At 46.5% G+C, this 17,032-nt stretch overlaps 1 protein-coding gene across 7 annotated transcripts in view; it reads left to right on the forward strand.

The window, feature by feature from the left end:
• kcnip4 (Kv channel interacting protein 4) overlaps window positions 1-17,032 on the forward strand; it is a 1,191,104-nt gene that overhangs the window by 1,017,106 nt on the left and 156,966 nt on the right. For all 7 annotated transcript variants that reach the window (XM_038791487.1, XM_038791491.1, XM_038791492.1 and 4 more), the window contains one exon: window positions 14,850-14,974. In XM_038791487.1, the coding sequence (XP_038647415.1) occupies window positions 14,850-14,974 (125 nt within the window). The remainder of the gene's footprint in view (window positions 1-14,849; window positions 14,975-17,032) is intronic.

A 17,032-nucleotide genomic window follows, 5' to 3' on the forward strand; every position in this document is an offset into this window, starting at 1 on the left:
ATTTTGCTTGCATCTCTTCCAATTTGGTCTACTGCATTCGCTTCTCCCATGTGGTCTCCTCTGTATCGGAGAGACCAAACACAGACTGCGTGGTTGCTTTGCTGAGCATCTTCAGTCTATGCGCATCCAGGACCCTGACCTTCCCGTTGCTTGCCATTTTAACACACGACCCTGCTCCCATGCCCACATGTCTGTCCTTGGCCTGCTACAATGTTCCAGTGAAGCTCAACGCAAACTGGAGGAACAACATCTCGGGCGGGATTCTCCGATTACGGGGGGTGGCGGCGTTAATCCCGCCTCGCCACTCCGACGCTGACTGCCAAATTCTCCGGTGCCGGTTATCGGGCGGGGGCGTGGTTCACGCCCCACCGGTCGGGGGCCGTTATCAGCGCCACCCCATCCCCCCCACCCCCGGCAATTCTCCGGGCCCCGATGAGTCGAGTGGCCGCCCGTTTTAGGCCAGTCCCACTGGCGTGTAATGGACATGGTCTATCACGGCGAGACCTGGCTTGTCGGTCATCTAGCGAGATCCTCGGGAGGGCACGGGGGGATCCGGCTCTGGGGGAGGCCCCCATGGTTGCCTGGCCTGCGATCGGGGCCCACCGATCTGTGGGCGGGCTTGTGCCATGGGGGCACACTGTCCCTCCGCGACGGCCTCTGTAGAGCTCCGCCATGGGAAGCGAGGAGGAAAAAAACCCTGTGCATGCGCAAGAATACGCCAATGGTTCTGCGCATGCGTGGGACCACGGCGGCCCTTTGGCGCTTGGCGCCAACCCCTACGGCTCCGGCCTAGCCCCCGGAAGTGCAGAGTATTCCGCAACTTCCGGGTGGCCCGATGCCCGGAGTGGTTTGTGCCATTCTTGGCACCAGCATCGGGCCATCCCACCGATTGTGAGAGAATCCCGCCCCTCATCTTCTGGTTAGGCACGCTACAGCCTTCCGGTCTCAACATCGAATTCAATAACTTCAGATGATCAGCTCTACCCCACCTCGACCCATTTGTTTCCATTCCATTTCATTTTAACTGTCTTTTTCCAGTTCTTTCTTTCTTTAATATATATTTAACAACCCCCCCCCCCCCCGAATCTTATCCACCTTTCCTTAATCTTTCTCCTCTTTGCTTCCCCCTTCCCCTCCCCGCACATCTAGAGTTCATCCTCTATAGTTTATCTGCTGTTTGACCTTTCACATCTTTTGTGATCTCTGGGACTGCCATTAGCACTCTTTCCCCTTGGTTTCTGTGGCCATTAGCACCCGGATTTCCTGGGTTTCTGTGGCTATGACTCATCTTTCATTCTCACTCCACAGTATAAATATTTCCCACTTTCTCGGTCTGTTAGCTTTGACAAAGAGTCATCGGACTCAAAACGTTAGCTCTTTTCTCTCCCTACAGATGCTGCCAGGCCTGCTGAGATTTTCCAGCATTTCCTCTTTCGGGGGGGATGTTGTATTATGTGTCTGCATGCCATTGTAATGCAGAGGAAGGGGTATTGCGAGAATGTATTATCAGCTTCCACAGTATGATGTATTGAGTAACCTGGTAATAGACCAAGAGAGAACATGCCAGAAGCCTGCCTGCATGGAGAAACATCACCATGCATGACAATGAGCACAATTCTCCCAAAAAATGACTAAGCGACTAGTTTGGCTGGGTATTTTGTGCCAGCTTTTTGGGTGAGATCCATACTTCGTTATTTTTGTGGACCTTGAGGTGTTTCTCCCCGATCTAACTCACACTTAGAAATGTTTTATGCTGTGGGGAGCTGAATTTGGTGGCGAGAGTGGCTGCTCAGAGATCGGGCGCCATTTTTAAAGATTGCCCCAATCTCTAAGTGAGCTTTTGGTTCCCTCCTGCCCACAAACAATACCCACAACCTCCCGCAGACATGGGCATTACCACCACTCCCCCCAAGTGAGCACACCCTGCTATAGGGTCACTGAGGGTCCCCTTTCAGGCCCCTCCACCCACCTGTCAGGCACCTCCCCCCGTTCAGGGCCTGCCCTCTTCAACCCCCCTCAAACTTTATGAAACCACTTCATAACCTGCTTCGCCCCCACCCATCATACCCCTCTGGCCTCATCGGTGTGGCCTGTGACTTCTGGGAGATAGGAGAATGCAGCCTGAAATAGGCCACGCATATTTAAATGAGCCTAATGGCATATTTAAATGTGATTAGATGGATCATGCTCACACAAGGTTTTGCGCATAACACAAAGCCCCATATGGACCTCCCCCGCAATGCTCCAAGTGTGCCCAGATCGGCACCAGGTGCCACAAAGTAGAAAATTGCACATAGTATCGGGAGTCTATAAATAGTTAAAGACTAACAACATACGGTTCATGGTTAAACATACAAGCCTGAAGCTCCTCATAACTGAGACACAGCAATGACACTATATTGCAACACTGTTCCCATGCTGAATTTAGTTAAATTAAATGAATATTCCCGTAGGGTCAGGACAAGCAACAGAGCAGAATTGATTTTATAATCTCCTCCGCCTTGGTACCATGCCTTCTGCAGCATGGCTGATCAGGAAACTCTCCCATCCTTAGCACTTGCCATCAGGCATATTGGAAGAATTTATAGGCTGATAATAAATCTGTTTGTCCATGTTGTGAAGAAACCTTCTGTTGTCATCAAGTCTGAAAGTGAGACTTGAACCTGGAGCTTCTGGCCAACGGGTAGAGATGCTACCACTGTACCAATGGACCTCCTGGATTTGATGTTATTATTGTGATCATTGATAGTCCTTCAAGTTGAATCTTTGGTCATTAGCTCGAGACAAAAAATGTTTTTGTTATTTCTTCTTGATGTGCTTGCTGAATATTTGTGAGATTCAAAGAGGTTTTTGACTTCAATGAAACTGGAATGCTGACTTCCTGATCACTGCTGTTACATCTGCTGTTATCGAACCAGACATATATATGCCCATCCAAATAAGGATAATTCCATTCTGCTTTATCCCAAATGATTGAAAATGCCATGCAACTGAGTTCTTGTAATTTGTGTCGTAGCAATGGTGGATGCAAAATGTCCGCTGGCATATACCATTGCTATGGACGTCGGAGTATGGATTTTAAATTTAATTCACCCTTAAGGAGGTGAATCAATTGCAGTGATATTGATTAAACCTCTCCGTCACACCATCCGAATGTTTTTTTTGAAAGATTTTTAGGTTGCCCTTGTGATCTATACAGATGTATTTTAGTTGTCCCAGGGCAGGCCATCAAAATTACTTTAAATACCTTGGTCTCAGAAAATCAGCTGAGCTCTTGCCCTGCTGCAGTTCTCCGGGCCTTATGGGCTGAGGGCCAGATTCAAACCTTTCTGTTTTTATTGATATTCAAATAGTCTTATTTTTTTCTTGCATGGTGAGCAAAATCAACAGATTCTAATCTTTTTCACAACATTGAAATTAGTTGAAATAAATTGTTGCAGCAGAAAGCAGATTGCCAGTATATATTGTGGTATTTCTTTCTGAAATTGCAGCAAACGGCCTGTAATTAAAATTAGAATATTTTAATGTATTTTAGACAAAGGATTCTCAACCTATTATATATCAAGAAAACATTGGTCCATATACCATCCACTTTAAAGGCTACTGTATATCTATTTCTAGTCTGAAGATTGCTCCTTCCATGTACCTCAACTTTGCTTACAAACCTGTTATGTAACACTTTATCCAATACCTTTGAAAGTCCATATAAATCACGTCAACCACATTACCCTCATCAGACATCCATGTTACTACAGCAAACAATTCAATCAACTTAGCTCAGCACAATTGCTGGATTTCCTTTATTAAATCACCTTTGTCTAAGTAATGGTTAATTATGTCCTGAATTATCATTCCCAAAGGATTGATTATAGCCAATATCTCCATAATTTCCAGCCTTACTCCTCTCAGCATTCTCAGATGCACCTCGCCTGAGTTCTTTCCTTTTCTATCTTTCCTGAACACCTTATAACCAATACCCTTTTATAGCCATGCCTCCATTAATGCCACAACATCATACACCCTTGTGATTATTGTATCTGAAGCTCACTGCAGCTGAATGCTTTCCCATGGCATGGGAATTCCGACTGTCAGGATAAATCCAAGGCTTCCAAGTTGGTGGGTTGGAGCCTGCTTCCTGACAAGGTTTAATTTATTTTGCTTAATTCACCCCCACACCTGTTCATAATCCCATTAGATCGCCATGTTTAAAATTTCCCCCATGATTCCATGTTGATAATCACCTACAAAATTAGACATCTATGTGTTGTACTGTACCTTTACGGAATAACAGCATCATGAGAAGGGATGTGTGTCATTGATCCAGTCTTAGTTTCACTTTTGCTTTGAACAGAGCACATGCACACAGCTCTGATGCCTTCAAGCTTTATACCCATGTATATCTGTCCTCATGTGCCGAGTCTTAATAAATGATTCCACAAGGTGTTCACCCAATCCCTTTTGAGCTATTTATGCCTTGTGTCTCTCACAGTAAATAAGCCTAAGGTATTATTTAATTATAATAACACATGCTGATCAGCGATTTAAAGACAGGGGACAGCAAGATTAAGTAAAGGTATTACACAGTGAATAGCCTTAGAATGTGCTGCATGTCAGAATGGAACAAAGTCACAGGGCGGAATTCTCCGACTCCCTATAGGGTCGGGGAATCGCCCAGGGCCTTCGTAAATCCCGCGCCCGCCATGGCCGGAATTCTCCACCACCCGGGAATCGGCGGGGGCGGGAATCGCGCCCCGCCGGTTGGCGGGCTCCCCTCGGCGATTCTCCAGCCCGCAATGGGCCGAAGTCCCGCCGCTGTCAGGCCTCTCCCGCCGACATGGTTTAAACCACCTCGGGTGCTGCCGGGAGCAGGCGGCGGGAGCGGGCCCTGGGGTCCAGGGGGGGGCGCGGGGTGATCGTACCCCCGGGGGTGCCCCCACGGTGGCCTGGCCCGCGATCGGGGCCCACCGATTGGCCGGCGGGCCTGTGCCGTGGGGGCACTCTTTTTCTTCCGCCGCCGCCACGGCCTCCACGATGGCAGAGGCGGAAGAGACCCCCTTCACCGAGCATGTGCAGGTGGTGACGTCAGCGGCTGCTGACGCTCCGGCACATGCATGGACTCATGCGGACTTTCGGCCAGCCCCGACGCCGGTCAGTGGGGCGCCAATGGCCGTTGGCGCCTGTCGGCGGAGCGGGAGCCACTCCAGTTCGGGGCTAGCCACCAAAAGGTGCAGAGAATTCTGCACCTTTGGGGAGGCCCGATGCCGGAATGGTTGGCGCCACTCCGCCCCGCCGGATAGGGGAGAATACTGCCCCCTGTGTGTCTGACCTGGACAAACAAGTCCTAATATTATCCTAGCAATGGGCAGCACGATGGTGCAGTGGTTAGCGTAGCTGCCTCACGGCGCTGAGGTCCCAGGTTCAATCCCGGTTCTGAATCACTGTCCGTATGGAGTTTGCACATTCTCCCCCTGTTTGTGTGGGTTTTGCCCCAACAACCCAAAGGTGTGCAGGGTATATTGATTGGCCATTCTACAATTGCCCCTTAATTGGGTATTCTAAAATTAATTTTTAAAAAATTACCCTAGCAATTGGGAATGAAGGTTTGAAGGTTCGTACATCTGAACACATCAGGATTAACTGAAAAGAGCTAAATGATCCGAAAGAGATATGGGGCACCAATCTCCCACCACTTCGCACCTGGCATTGGGTGAATCACGGCAGAGACCCAAATCGAGCTCTGCGCCAGGCAAGAAATTCGATTGCGTCATCCAACTCATGGCACCCCATGCTATCGCAATCATACCCTCACTGGGCGTAATCCAGGTAATTATATTTAAAAGAGCCGAATAGAACACTTAAATACCACACTGCCATATTCACCCAGGAGTTAACCTGGCCATGCCTGCAATGCCTCAAATGGGCGGGATGGCACCTTGGACAATCTTGCAGGCCATTAGAGCCCGGGTGGCCGGGTACAGGGCACTGGCACTCCGTCAGCACGTGGGCACCTAGGCACTACCAGCCTAGCACCTTAGCAAAGCTGTCCAGGCACTCTGGCATTTCCAATCTGGCCTTGCCCAGGTGTCTGGTTGGCACGGACATAGTGACAGGGACACTTCCAGGGTGCCAGGTTGGCAATGTCAAAGTATCCGGGTTGGTACTGCCAAGGGTCAGGCCTGGAGAGTCATGGCCATGAAAGGATGGGCGAGGGGGCATTGAGGGGTGCAGAAATGTTGGGAGGGTAATGGGGGGTCCTGAAACTGGAGGTCCTGAAAGGAGGGGTGTAGAGATTGGGGCATCCTTTCAAAATGGTGCCCCAATTTCTGAGGAGCCGGTCCTGCTGGTGAACTCAGCTCCCCAGCGCAGGAAAACTTTCTAAGCGTGGCCTCCACAGGGAGAAACTCCCAGAGGCCCCAAAGAACCCAGTTAAGTGCTGTTGAATAGTGGTGTCAATTTCGACACTGCAGCCGAGAAACCCCCCTGCAAACACGCTCAAAGCCAAACTTTGAAACTTTCCGGTAAATTGCGCCCATGGGTTACATTTGACGGCCGGTTCAGAATTTGGTTAAACTTCCATATTCATTGATTAGAGTTCATGTAATTTCGAAAACTGCCTACAGAATCCGTGGACCGCTTTGTCAGCAGATTCAAAGCCTACCTACTGTGATTTTGCAAACACAGATCTAGCAGACAGCACCCCCATGGAAGGATTTGAGAAAGATTTGCTGGACAAGACCAAAGCATATAGCATCAAAGAGCTACTCAAGGGTGGATGTAAATATGAAGCGATCTTCACATGTTGACAAAGCTCACAGGTCCTAAGTACAACCCCAATTGTTAATGCACTCACTAGAAAATCCAAAGGAACTGCCCAGCATTTTACAAAAGCCCAGCATTTTACCAATTCTGCAAGACATGTGGCAGGGAGGACCTTTGGCAGTGGCAGTGGACTAGAGCAGAAGCTGATGCAACTGCAAAAAGCCATGCGCTGATCCAAACAGAACGTACACAATGGTGTACAATGGTATACAAGCAATAATGGCAATCTGGGCTCACATCAAGAACATATACACAAGTTGATTTTTAAAAAAAATCCTTTAATAAGATAAAGGTGCCGCTGGCTACGCTTGCACTTTTATTGCCTTCCCTAATTGTCCTCGAGAGGATGGTGGTGAACTGCCTTCTTGAACCACTGCAGTCCATGTGGTATAGGTCCACCCACTGTGCTTTTTGGGAGGATGTTCCATGATTTTGAAAAATAGGAAAATTGATGATGTGCACAACAATATCAAGAACAGTGAACACATGCTTCATACGATTAATCTTATGGAAAATATTCAATGTGATTGCCAACATTCAAATGATCTGTCCTGAAAAGGTTGGTAACTTCTCGTTATTGGCCAATTTTGTACAGGGGCAAGTGCCACATACTTCCTTTGTGAATTCTGAAGTATGTTGAAACCTACTGCTGTGAAACCTTCATGGTACAATGGCTCACTGATTCCATTTGCAGGATTCATAGTACCTTCCCCGCTCTGTCCCGTAATCCTACTTAACCTGCACATTTTGGACACAAAGGGGCAATATTATGGCCAATCCACGTAACCTGTACATCTTTAGAGGAAACCAGAGCACCCGGAGGAAACCCACACAGACATAGGCGGAAAGTGCAAACTCCACACAGACAGTAACCTAAAGCTGAATTGACCCCAGGTCTTTGGGCGGTGAGGCAGCAGTGCTAACCACTGTGCCACTGTGCCATCCATCAATTGATCCATTGCCTAAGTGTAGCATTTGTATACAAGACAAATTGAACATTGAACGAGGCATAATGGAAAAAGGTGAGAAATTTATTAGTACAAGAATACACAGATAGATGTAACTCAATCATATGTGTCATACAGAAGGACAGATCATTTGGAGTATGCCTCAATCTACGATGTTCAAACAGAGCTTTAAAAAGTTGTCCTTACAAAAATACCAGCATTAGAAGAGTTAATTATGAGATTTATAGGTGCAAAACTTGATGCCTAACATGGTTACTGGTCAGTACACCTGGCAGAGAAGTCCCAAGAATTGAACTCATTTTGTAGCCCAGTCGGACAATATTGTTTTCAATGACATTCTTTCAGGCTATCTAGCTGAGTCCTATTTCAAGCTCACATGAAACGCTTTGAAGACACTCGGTTGGATTCTTCGCTGGCGGGATGCTCCATTTTGCCGGCAGCCTGGGGATTTCCAGACGAGAAATCCAGGCGGGACGGAGAATCCAACCCACTGTACCAGGATTCTTCTGTACCATAAATGAAACAGCTGTTATGGGAAGAACAAAGGAAGAACATGATCATAAACATGTCACATCAGTGAAGAGGGAATCCTAAAGGCTCTTTAAGTATATTTAAATGTATTACATTACATCATTGCTGAGGGGTGGAGAAAATCAGTGAATGAGATCTCCTACCAATGGAGCTGGAGTCTCCGCAACGCCGCGCCGAACTCGTGTTTGGCGTGGGGCGGAGAATCGATTTGTACGCGAGAATCGGGCACGGCGCCACTTCCGCGATTCACCGGTCCCCGGAGAATCGCTCGTCCGCGAATCACGACACACGACTGGGGGGCCATTGGCAGAGGCCCGCCCAGTGATACTCCGGTCCCGACAAGCCGAGTTCCCGACGGTATGGTTCTAACCCCGTATGGCCTGTCGTGACACACGCGCGATGGCTGCGGGCTCAGTCCGCAGCTGCCCTGGTGGGGGGCGGGGAGATCGAGCACTGGGGGAAGGGGGGGGGGGGGCCTTATGGATGGCCAGGGCAGTGATTGGGCGGGTCAGATGAAGCGGCACAGGGCAAACCAGTGGGACCTTGTTTCTTGGTCCTGGTCCAAGTCCATCATCGTGCTCGGTGCGGCCGCTGGAGACCGCTGCTGTGTGCATGCGCAGACTCTGAACCGGAAGTGCAGTGGCCTGTATCCGCAGCCAAAGCTGGGTGAATTACTCTGGCTCCCTACCAGCCCCCTGAAGGTAGGTGAATTGCTCTATATTTTTTTCAGGAAAGTCTGGAGTAAAACGCCAGCGTTTTTATGCCGGCCTGGGAACATCGCCCCATTTTCGGAGAATCCAGCCCCAGATTCTTGTTTCAATGGTCTTGCAAGATTTTCTGCCAGTGTCACCATTTTCGCTCACTGTGAATGCTGGCAGAAAATGCCGGCCATAGAAAATAGGAGCAGGGGTAGGCCATTTCGACCATCAAGCCTGCTCTGCCATTCAATGTTATCATGGCTGATCCTCTATCACAATATCAATCACCCCCTATCTCTCCCATACCATTTGATGCCTTTAAGGTCTAGAAATCTATCTTTCTTTCTTAAGTACATTGTGGCTTAACCGCCACAACCTTATGTGATAGAGAAGTCCACCCTCTTAGTGAAGAAATTTCTCCTCAACAGAGTCCTAAATTACTTCCCCTGTATCCTGAAACTGTGTTCCCTTGTTCTGGAACATCATCCCTGCATTCAGTCTGTCCAGCCCTGTCACAATTATAAGCTTTTTATATTACATCCCCTCTCATTCTTCTAAATTCCAGTGAATACAGTTTTAGGCGGCCCAATCTCTCCTCATATGACAATTCTGCCACCCCAGGAATCATTCGGGTGAACCTTTGCTGCAATTCCTCAATGGCAAGTATATATTTTCTTAGATGAGGAGAACAAACCTGCAGTAAGATATCCTTGCTCCCGTATTCAAATCCTCTAGCAATGAACGCAAGTATATCATTTGCCTTCCTAACTGTTTGCTGCACTTGCATGCTTGCTTTCAAGGACTGCTGTACAAGGGCACCTTTGTACATCAACATTTCCCAATCTATCGCCAATAAAATAATACCCTGTAATCCTGTTTTTCCTTCTGAAGTGGATACCTTCACATTTATCCACATTTTACTGCATCTGTCATGTATTTGCCCATTCATTCAACTTGCTTAAGTTACCTTCAAGCCTCTATCCTTCCACCTCGTCACTCACAATTCCACCTCGTTTTGAGTCATCTGCAAACTTGGAAATATTACATTTGATTCCCTCATCCAAATCATTGATGTGTATTGTGAATAGCTGGAACCCAAAGACTGATCCCTGTGGTACCCCATTATAACTGCCTTCCACTCTGAAAAAGGCCCATTTATTCCTACTCTATTTTTCCTGTCTGCCAATCGATTCCCAATCCACTGCACCACACAGAGATCAAAGTTGGTTACATAAGTTATTGTTGAGCTGCTTGCAGTATTCTTCTGCCTCCAATCCTCCAACTGATCTCTGCAATGGCTGCACCAGGCTAGCCAGAGGTGGTGGCAAGGCGACAGCTTCACTAATCCTCAAATCTCTTCAGTTTATTGAGAAATAACAAATCATCAATCTCACCACTTGGCAACAAAAATTTGTTCCTGGTTAAATTCAAAATATTTTCATGAATGCTATTATTCTTTATGTACCCTCCAGTTACCTATTTATAGATTTGATCCCTTGCACGCTACTTAACAATTTACACAGTGGGCCATTGAAGGCAGTAATGTAGCCCATGATTCAATTCTTTAGAATTTCATCAAACAATGGTGTGTCCACCAAGATACAAGAATAGCAATGTGGAGAAAATGGTTTTGCTTTGTATTTTATTTAAATCGAGTCTGGGGGTGGTAGGGGCGAGTGGGGGCGGAGATCGTGTGAGCGGTTCACTTGCTACAGTTTGAGCATCCCTTATTTGAAGTGCTTGGGGCCGAGAGTGTTCCAGCTTCCAGAACGTGTTGAATTTTGAAATACCTGTGTAGGTATAGTTGTGAAACACGCATAGCTAGTGGATCTTGGGTGAATATTATTTTTTACTAGAAACATAGGCCGGGATTCTCCAAAATAGTGGCAAAGCGTTGACACCGGCGTAAACACCGGAGTGTCAACGGTCTTCTTGGCCCAGCGATTCTGCAACCACAGGGGGCCAACACGCCGCTGTAGTGCTTCACACAGTTTTGGCTGCCGATACGGGCCCCATCACTTCCGGCAGACATTTTCGCACCGGCCACTGCACAACATGGTGAAGCCCTACAGTGGCTTGGACGAAGATAGCCCCCCCCCCCCCCCCAGGAATGCGCGCGCCCGCCGATTGGTTGCCTCCGATCGTAGGCCTGGCCACCATGGAGGCCCCCACCAGGACGGCCTCCGCAGCCACAACGCCGAGCTCCCGCCAGGTGAAACCATTTGGGAACCACGCCGGCGGGACTCGGCGGAACCCGGCCGTTGACCGTGGAGAAGCGACGCGCTGCATCGACCGCGCGCGACTGGCGGCGATTCTCTGGTCGCCGGAGAATCGTGTCTCGGCGTCGGACCCGATCGAGGGCACTCTCCACCCTGCGCCGATCGCAATTTCGGTGCGGAGACTCATACAATCCCGCCCATGATTTTGGAGTTTGAAAATAAGTACGGATTTCAGAGCTTTTTTGAATTTCAAAATTTTGAATAAGGGTTGCTTAACCTGTATTTATTGTCCCTCCCTGGTCACTTTTGAGAAGCTGAGAGTGAGGTGTGGTAATGGTGCTCCCAGAATGCTGTTAGGTACTGAGTTCTTGGATTCTAAGCCAACAATGAGGAAGGAATGATGTCCAGGTCAGGATGGTGTGTAATTTGAGGGGGCTCTGGAGATGAAGATGTACCCATGTCCACATCAAGTCTGCACTGGGCAGCTGAAACATTGCCAGTTGCTAAAACGTATCCGTATGAATGATGGAATTTGTATTTACATAGCACCTTTCAGAACTTGTGAACGGGCGGCGCCGTGGCACAATGGTTAGCACTGCTCCTTCTCAGCACCAGGGACCTGTGTTTGATTTTGGGGTTGGGTGACTGTGGCGTTTGCACGTTCTCCCCATGTGAGCCTCCTGTAGAGTGCTCTTTTGGACAGTCAGTGCAGATTCGATGGGCCAAATAGCCTCCTTCCACACTGTAGGGATTCTATGGAACATCCCATACCACTTGACAGCTAATTTCTGAAATCTAGTCATTATTGGGATGTAGGCAAACTCAGCAGCCCATTTGTACACAGCAAGATTCTACAAACAGCAATGAGATAAATGACCAATTAAACTCTTTGAATAATGTTAATTGAGGGATAAATGTTGTCCGGGATAAATTCAGTGGCGCTTCTGAACCGAGCATTTTCCCAGTGTGACTTTGTCATTACTATATCTCACACTAATGATCCAGGCAGAGTAAATAGCCCCTGGAGGAGCAGAAAAGGCTGCCTCACTAAGAGAAGGTTTTGAGAAAATCTTCAGCGTTCAGAAATGTAAGATGATTGCAAATTAAAGTATACCAGCAATAATAAAAAAATAACTCTTCTTTTAACACACCATGCTTTTCATGAGGTGGGTGGTTCCAGATTGAGCAGTTAGTTTTTTAACTTGCTCTCTGGATGGGGTGACACATTGGCAAAGGGGTTAGCACTGCTGACTCACAATGCCAGGGCCCTGGTTCAATTCCGGACTTGGATGACTGTCTGTATGGAGTTTGCACTTTCCCCCTGTGTCTGCGTGGATTTCCTCTGGGAGCGCCGGTTCCTCCCACAGTCCAAATAAAATGTGCAGGTTAGGTGGATTGGCCATGTTAAATCGCCCCTTAGTTTCCAGGGATGTGTAGGTTATGAGGTTGCAGTAAAACGGTGGGAGTCTGGTCAGGGTGCACTTTCAGAGAGTCGGTGCAGACACGATGGGCTGAATGGGTTCTATGATTCTATGATGTGGGTGATGATGGTAAAACTATATTCATTGCCCATTGGTAGAAGTGTAGGGACCTCTTTAGCTCACTCAGCTAGACAGCTGGTTTATAATAATAGCTTATCATCACAAGTAGGCTTCAATTGAGTTACTGTGAAAAACCCCTAGTCGCCACATTCCGGCGCCTGTTCGGGAAGGCCAGTACAGGAATTGAACCCGCGCTACTGGCCTTGTCCTGCATTACAAGTCAGCTGTTTAGCCCACTGTGCTAAACCAGTCCCTGGTTTGTGATGCAGAGCAACCCAGCTTCCCGAACCGACTGAGGTTATTCATGAAAGCCCCACCTTCTCAGGTGATCTTCAGGTTAAATCACCACCAGTCAACTCTCCCCCTCAAAGGAGAAAGTAGCCTATGGCCATCTGGGGCTATGGCAACTTTATCTTACCTTAATGAACCAAAGGACACCAATTTAAGGTGAAGAATCAGTTGCGACATGAGGAAAAACATCATTAAGCAATGAATGGTCGGGGTCTGGAATACACGACCTGAGATTATATTGGAGGCAGATACAAGCAGGGTTTTCAAAAGACTGCTGGAAAAGGACCTGTAGAGAAAATTTGTAGTTATAGGGAAGGTGTGGGGTAATGGGACCAGCCTCTTGCATAGGCCAAATGGCTTCCTTATGAGCTGTAACCATTCCATGGTTCTATGATTTTCTTTTTAGCTTCTGTAAATGAATTTTTGAACTCATGTTTAGATCTTCCACAGACACTTTACGTTCAACCATGATACAGAGAGGCTAACATCCTTTCTGAGCTGAAGTTCAAATGTTGAAAGGAATTTTAGGGCTACACCAGGGCATGTGAAGTTCATTTCAGTGTAAATAGAAATTGGGCAGTGAAGTACACTCAATGGTTAGGGCCCAATGTTAAGAATTGAAAATGGGGCATACTCCTTACTGTTGTGTGAAATAGCAATTTGTCTTGCAACCATTTTTCATGATTTTCTTCCATTCACTCACTGTCACAGAATGATTCAATATGCCCATAGAGGAGCAGGAAAATCTGCAATACTGACAATTTTGAGAAGGTTTAGAGAAAAGCTCTCAGAATTCAGATATTTGAGAGTGGCGCAAATAATAATGCAGAGATAGTTATCTCTGTTTAGCACATTGTGCTTTTGATGAGGCTCCAGCCTCATCTTTTCAGCTGCTATGTTCTAATTTACTCTCAGGGTGTGAGTGATGATGCTAAAGCTGCACGTAATGCCCACCTCTGGTTGCATTGGGGAGATAATGGTGGGTCTCTATGAAATTAGCTGCCATTGTGGTGACGGTACTCCACAATGGTGTTCGTGTGGAAATTTCAGAATACTGAGGTAATGGCAATGACAGAACACAACATATGTTCAATCCAGGATGATTTATGCCTTGAAAGAGATTGAAGATGATAGCGATCCCATTCAATTGTTAATCTTGTCCTTCTTAGAGGTAGAAGTTACAGGGGGGTAGGGATTAATCAGGCAAATTGCTTAGTTCAGAAAGTCACTCATAATACATATAGGGTTGGTTAGTTCAGTTGGCTAGATTACTGGTATGTAGGTTGAGAATAACACCAACTGTGTGGGTTTGATTCCTATTTTCGCTGAGGTAGATTTGGCACCTACGTCCTTGCTCTTGCCCCTGAGAGTGAAAGGCAATGACAAACCACGACTGACAAAAACTACCCAGAAAATGGCTCAGGATGGTGCATCGGCAGCTAATAACCTATCTTCAGCAGGGCACACACAAATGAATATATAATCAATACAAATAATATTTGGGAGCACAGAACTTGAGTATTGCTGAAAAAAGATATTTTGTCAAAGGTTTTCAGCTTGCACTGATCAGGACAATCACAATAATATTTTCATAATTGTCCTGATGAGTGCAAACTAAAAAGCTTCAGCGGTCATTTTTCAGCAACACTCAAATTATCAATAATCCATATCGATCTTAGCGTAACCCAAACAAGCTATATTTTGTAGCAAAGGTGATCCTGGCCTATTCAAAAGTGCAACCCTTCTGTCAAATAACATTTGTTTTATAATTTTCGCTTACAGACAGTGTTGAAGATGAATTGGAAATGGCTACCGTCTGCCATCGCCCCGAGGGGCTGGAGCAGCTTGAGGCGCAAACTAAATTCACAAAGAAAGAACTTCAAATCCTTTATAGGGGTTTTAAAAATGTAAGTATATAAAATAAATGGAATTTAGATTTTAGAATAACATTAAAAGCTCTGAAGATTTTAAATTGTACAGGTTGAATTTTGAATGACATGTTTGCCAGTGTGAGACTGGATGATTTAGGCACGGGATTTTCTTCTTGGTCCTTATAGTAGAGCGCTGGAATGAGACAGTGGGAACACCGTGGCTGTTGTGCTTCCTTTGATGCTGAATCGTCTTTGTACTAATGTCATTTTTTCTGCCATTGTTGTCTTTTCAGCATATTCAGCAATGTTAAAAGGTTTCTGGGAGTGGAATAAGCTGGGCTGGGGGTTTTCTTGGGGCTGTTGCCACTCCATGACTGTAACTTTCCTGATGTGTGATGAAATTCTCGGGAAATTCTGGGCCCAGGCTTTCTATGACTGGCAGGTATCCAGTGGCCTCTGCTGGAATATGTACATCTACGTGTTGGATTAATAAGGCAAATAGAAGTTTGACATTTATTGCAATGGGGATGGAATATAAAAGTAGGAAGGTTTTACTATAGCTCTACAGAGTATTGGTGAAACCATGTCTGGAGTACCGTGTAATGTTTTGCTCTTTTTATTTGAAAAAGGAAATAATTGCATTAGGTGCACTTCAGTGAACGTTCACTCAACTCATTCCTGGGCCAGATCTGACCGGTTAAAAATTTTTATCAGGCCTGCAGGGACATTTCCAAATCTGTTCTGCCCCTCACATACCCCTCGGGGCCAGTTTAGCACAGTGGGCTAAACAGCTGGCTTGTAATGCAGAACAAGGCAGCATCATAGGTTCAATTCCCGTGCCGGCCTCCCCGAACAGGCGGCTGAATCTGGAGACAAGGGGCTTTTCACAGTAACTTCATTGAAGCCTACTTGTGACAATAAGTGATTATTATCATTACAGGATGCACTCTGTTGTATGTCTAAAGGACAGGTTGGCAGACCACCAAGTTACACACAAACAAGAGCTTTTTAGAAAGGTGTTTACTGCACAGGCTGTTAGGATAGACTGCCCGTTTGACTATGCAAATGGGCCGATGACACCATCAATACATCACCTGATCGGACTCTGAAGGTGACCTTGTTCAAACTAGGAATAAATATGAATACATAGCACTGTACTCCCCCTTTACATCAGAGGTTGCCTCAACGAAATACATTATGTTAACAATCAAAATTTACAATATAAGCAATCAATGCACAACAGTCAATGAGTTAGACGATTAGGAGGACGTTGACTTCTGTGTGATTGTTGACGAACCTTAGGGATCAGCTTTTTTATGTTGACTGCAACGTCTGGTGCTTTTGGTTTGGTTTCGAAGTTGTCCCTGGTAGTCTCAACCAAAGTCGATGTCGTGTTTGGTGGTTAACTCAACTGGGGTACTGTCTTCCACAGTTGTTTATGCTATTGCCAGGTTCTCAGAATGTTTAGGTCTTCATTTGACCATGACACGTGTCCGACCATACACGTTTCTGACCATACACGTTTCTGACCCTGGCACTTTTCCAACCATGACTTGTTTTCCACCATGACGCATTTCAAACCATGACGTGTTTCCAACCATGACGCATTTCCGAATAAGTTGCATTTCCAATCTTGACACTTTTCCGACCTTGATGCATTTCCAACTCTGTCACCTTTCTGACCTTTACATATTTCCGACTATGAAACATTTTTGACCATGACACATTACGAACCATGACGTGTTTCCGACCATGACGTGTTCCCGAACATAGCACTTTTCCAGCCATGATGCGTTTTGTATCATAATGCATTTTCTACCATGACGCATTTCAGACACCGCGTGTTTCCGATCCCTACTTGTTTCCGACTACAGCACGTTTCCGGCAATTACGTGTTTCCGAACTCAACACTATTCCGACCAAGAAAAATTCTGAGCACAAGGGATTCCAACCATTTCACGTTTTAGACCACGATGCATTTCCGACCATGACTCGTTTTCCACCATGAGACATTTCTGACCATGACGTGCTTCTGACCCCGATGCATTTCCGAACATGTAGCATTTCAGACCATGACACACAAAATGTTACCAG

The sequence above is a fragment of the Scyliorhinus canicula genome, chromosome 3, assembly GCF_902713615.1.
Source record: "Scyliorhinus canicula chromosome 3, sScyCan1.1, whole genome shotgun sequence".
Classification (NCBI taxonomy): Eukaryota; Metazoa; Chordata; class Chondrichthyes; order Carcharhiniformes; family Scyliorhinidae; genus Scyliorhinus; species Scyliorhinus canicula.